Source organism: Arachis duranensis, chromosome 7 (assembly GCF_000817695.3).
Source record: "Arachis duranensis cultivar V14167 chromosome 7, aradu.V14167.gnm2.J7QH, whole genome shotgun sequence".
Lineage (NCBI taxonomy): Eukaryota > Viridiplantae > Streptophyta > Magnoliopsida > Fabales > Fabaceae > Arachis > Arachis duranensis.
In genome coordinates, this window is record NC_029778.3 from 7,672,664 (window position 1) to 7,677,134 (window position 4,471).

Consider the following 4,471-nt stretch of genomic DNA (forward strand, 5'->3'; position numbering starts at 1 on the left):
TTCTCCCCTAAAGACTTGAGACTTTGCTGAAAAACTTTTGTTATAAACTCCCGTTGTTGGATGGATGATTTTTAATATTTCAAAAGAGATCTTTAATTTGCCATGATTTTTTTGGAAGTTTTGGAAAGAGGATGCCGAGGGTGGCTTTGTTTTAAAAAGGGAACCTACTTTGAGTAAAAGTGGCTTATAAGTCTGAGATGATTTGAGGAATGGAAACTTTAAAGCCAAGGCTGAAAAGAAATGATTTTTGATTTCAAAGTTAAGTGATTTGAGAAAAAGTGATTTATGGCTTGAATGATGATTTTATGAATTTGATGATGTTGGATGGTGGAAGTGCTATTTTGTTATGAGACGGAATTGCTGTGTATAAAAATAAATTATGAATGATTGCGGAATACGTTATGAGCCGGAATGGCTGTATATGATAATGAATCATGGCTGGCTGTGGAATATATTATAAGCCGGATGGCTGAGTATGAATATGAATGGTTATTGAATTGATAAAGTGATTGTTGCACTTCTAATTATCTGAGATACGAGTTTTCCTGGGTAGAAGCAGTGGCTAGCCACCACGTGCTCCAAATTGAGACTCGATACTCTGCTGACCCTATGTCGTAAGTGTGGCCGATTATGATTATGATTGTGAATAACTCGAGTTGGGGATGTACGACAGAGGGACAGTCCAATGGTTAGCTACCAGGACTTGTTGGGATGGCTTTATAACCAACAGATGATATCATTAGCCACTAGGACAAGCATTCATCATATGCATCTATGTGACATTGTTTGGGTGTACATATTGTACTTGATTTGCCTTTGTGATTACTTGTGATTAACTGCTAATTGTTCTACTTGCAGTAACTGTTTGTTTGTGCTTGAACTTTTCTATTTGTGTTTGTGACTGAGACTCTGTTGGATTGTGGTGATTGGTTGTTATTTGGGTTGTTTGGGCTTAGAGCCATGGTTGATCATGAGGTGGGCTGACGGTCATGTCTGGTTGATGTTTCTGGTTTGGAAAATATGAAAAACTAATTTGGTTCAGCATAGATAAACCTTTTGAAAGGCTTTTAAATTTTTAAGAAATGAACAGTTCCTATTTCAAAAAAGATTTCAGATTTTTCTTTTATAGTAAGCCTTTGTCTTTGAAAATATGTATAAGGCGGTTATTAATCACTGTAACGATCTTATCTCGCGTATCCTATTATAGTAATTCTGCAACCCTATAGTGAGAATCCTTTCGAGGATGATGTTCTCACTCTCCTATAGGTCTTTTCTTTTCAGTTTACGGACGACGAAGTTTAGAAGAGCTTATTCCTTTTCTGTTAAACAATATTTTTGTATTGTTTTAGTATTTATGTTTCCCTCGCCTTTGGCTTTGCAAGTTTTGTAAGAGGAATAAGATTTTGATATGTATTTGTATTTCTTGTGAGTATTGCAACTCATATTGTAAGTATGAATGTATGTTTTCGAAAAAAATCAGTCTAAATTTTAAACAGGCTCATATTTTAGTATTAAATATTATAAGAGTCGTCGTAATACCCGAGCTATCAGAGTGGCGCAGCCGAAAGCGTGACATTTTGATAGTTAGGGTGTTACATAAAACATTAAGAATCTGAAAAATTAATCAATTAGTTCCAGTTGATAAAACTAAACAGCTATGTTTAAAGCACGAATATATTGAATTAACATCAAAACCATAGAATATGTCACATGCAAATCAGATCTGATATATCGGAGAAAAATTAACGAAAAAAAGAACGAAATGATTCTGGAAAACAAAGCACTAAGAAAGAAGGAGAGTTTTGAAGAGAGAAATTGAAATGTATTGAAGATAACTTGAAAAAAATTAGAGCTGAACCTAAACACTGCCGTCTTGACTGAGAATTGCTGTGGAGGAGAGGTGGTTGCCTTCAAGTTGCTCTAGCACCTGCAAAACAGACAACAATTTTAATTATATATAAAAAGAAAAACTAAAAGAAGAAGTAATGCGAGGCGAACCTTAGCAGCTCTCGTGAGACGCACTCTCAGATCACCCACAGGAATGTTGAGAACGAGTTTCTACACTTTAATCTCTCTCATTGGATTTGTAAGTTTCTTCTCTAAAGTCTGTTCTCATTTTCACTCCAAATCAACACACAAACAAGCAAATAAAAGAGAAGATCCGAGCGATTACCATTTGATTTGGATTTGAACTAATATAAAGGTGGCAGAATTGAGAATGAGAAAGACGGTCTTTGAGAGTGTCGATAAAGAATTTTTTTGATTTATTTTTTTGTCAGATGCAATTTTTTTTTTGTATGAACATGATTAGAGATTAAGATTCATGAGGGAGTAATAGAGTATTAATAAGATTGACATAATTTTTTTTAGTGTTAATGAATAATGAATAACTAAATGTATTTTTATTTTATTTGTTAAATTATTTAAAATTTAAAATTATAAGATTAAAGTTAGTTAAATTTAAAATTTTAATTAATTTAAATAGGTAATTTTTGTCCAATATCAAAAAAGATATTTAAATTTTTTTATAAAATTAAATAAAAATATATTTTTTATTTTTACTTATTTTGATAAAAGTATCGATATGATATATATTTTTTTAAAAAAATCAACTGCCCACGGATATAATATAATTCACATAGCGTTTTATTATTATCTACATTTTTATTATATCAGTACATATGAATTTATTATCGTACCAAAATAAACACCAATATTATTGGGACAACTACTGTCTGCTCTGATGCATACGAATCAAGTTGATGAGCAGTTAAAGGCAATAAATGCTTTTTCATTTTCATAGCCTACAAGTTTTTACCATGTGGAGAACAAGGAAGCTGAGTTGGAGTATAAAGAATTTCTCAGAGTTTCCATTGGATGAGATCCAATTAATGTTGGATATACTATTCCAACTGTAAAGTTGAAAAATCCTCCATTCTTTAGCACCCTCCACTCCTATATATAGAGCACAGTTTGCCACTATTTTTCTCAACCTTCACTATAATAAACACAATACAACTTAATTTGAATTCTAGTACTGAAAAATGGGTTCAAGAGTAGCAATACTCATGCTTGGCCTCTTGGCCATTTTTCTTATATCTTCAGAGGTGGCTGCTAGAGACTTAGCTGAGGCTTCACCTAACAAGGGTAATTGTTTGTATTTTACATTAATTATAGTTCTCATAAACAATAATATTGTAAATATTAAACAATGCCTTTTCTTTTATTTTAGACTTTTGTAAATTTTAATTTTAGACTAGAGAGTTTAAGCTAAATAATGAAGTAATATTTTCAATTATGTTACTTGTAAAAAAATAATGGTCATTAAATTAATTAATCAAAAGTGTAGAATGTATATTTGAATATAAAATAAATATTAAAATAAATTAAATAATATATATACATAATAAATAATTTAGTAATTGATTTTTAGGGTGCATATAATATTTTTCATATATAACTACTCTTCAAATAAACCGATCCTTTAATTTCCTTTTTAATCTGTAAATATTTTTTTCTTTAAAGCTCCAATAACAAATAACTCTCAAATACTAATTAATAACTGAATTCACAGTGGACTCCGATTTTCTGCGTTTTTGTTTTTTGTTTATTTATTGTAATTCATATTAGGTAATAAAACAAAAATAGATAGTGAAAATGTAAAATCATGATAATTTTTTGGTTTTTCTTTAACTTCGTACAAAGTAGCATCACAATAAACATTAATGATATGAATCCATGCATATGGTTGCAGATGAAGCTGGCACAGAGGCAAATGAAGTGGGTGAGGCCAAGTACGGATACGGTGGTGGTAACTATGGCCACGGTGGTGGAAACTATGGCCACGGTGGTGGATACCCCGGCTATGGTGGCGGAGGATACCCTGGCCACGGTGGTGGAAGCTATGGCCATGGTGGTGGAAGCTATGGCCACGGTGGCGGAGGGTACCCCGGCTACGGTGGCGGAGGATACCCTGGCCACGGTGGCGGAGGATACGGTCACGGTGGCGGAGGATACGGTCACGGTGGTGGAGGGTACGGAGGAGGAGGATATTGCCGTTACGGTTGCTGCGGCGGTGGATACGGTGGACGTTGCAGGTGCTGCTCTTACGCCGGTGAAGCTGCTGAAGCTGAACCTCACAACTAAGGCAGTGTTTATTACATATTATGCTTCAATAATATGTAATAAATTATTATTATTATTATTATTATGGCGTTTCAGTGAATAAATGAAGCTCGTGAGACGAGAGACATACACATGTAGAGAAAGAGAGAAATAGTAGATAGGACTAAAGGCTATTTTTGTCTTTTTCCTTGAATGCTATGATCGATCTTTCTCATGATCTTAGCTGTCTTACTCTCTCCGCGAGTGAAATGTTGAATGTATATGCATCACTATGTTTCTGTCATAATGAAAATAGTAACCACAGTTATTCTCAACTACGTACATTTTGTCCATTAGCATTGAGAGA

The 4,471-nt window shown here is 33.4% G+C and overlaps 1 protein-coding gene across 1 annotated transcript; it reads left to right on the forward strand.

Moving 5' to 3' along the window:
- Positions 1-2,992: 2,992 nt before the first annotated feature.
- Positions 2,993-4,442, forward strand: LOC107496854 (abscisic acid and environmental stress-inducible protein). Its single transcript, XM_016118179.2, has 2 exons — positions 2,993-3,147; positions 3,755-4,442. The coding sequence occupies exons 1-2, from the start codon at positions 3,045-3,047 to the stop codon at positions 4,144-4,146; spliced, it is 495 nt and encodes a 164-aa protein (XP_015973665.1). The 5' UTR covers positions 2,993-3,044; the 3' UTR covers positions 4,147-4,442.
- Positions 4,443-4,471: the final 29 nt, after the last annotated feature.

Excerpts from the sequence above, each read along its gene's own strand:
- LOC107496854 (XM_016118179.2), top strand. The coding sequence starts at position 3,045 with ATGGGTTCAAGAGTAGCAATACTCATGCTTGGCCTCTTGGCCATTTTT. Across the intron at positions 3,148-3,754 it reads TGAGGCTTCACCTAACAAGG|ATGAAGCTGGCACAGAGGCA; the intron begins GTAATTGTTTGT and ends ATATGGTTGCAG.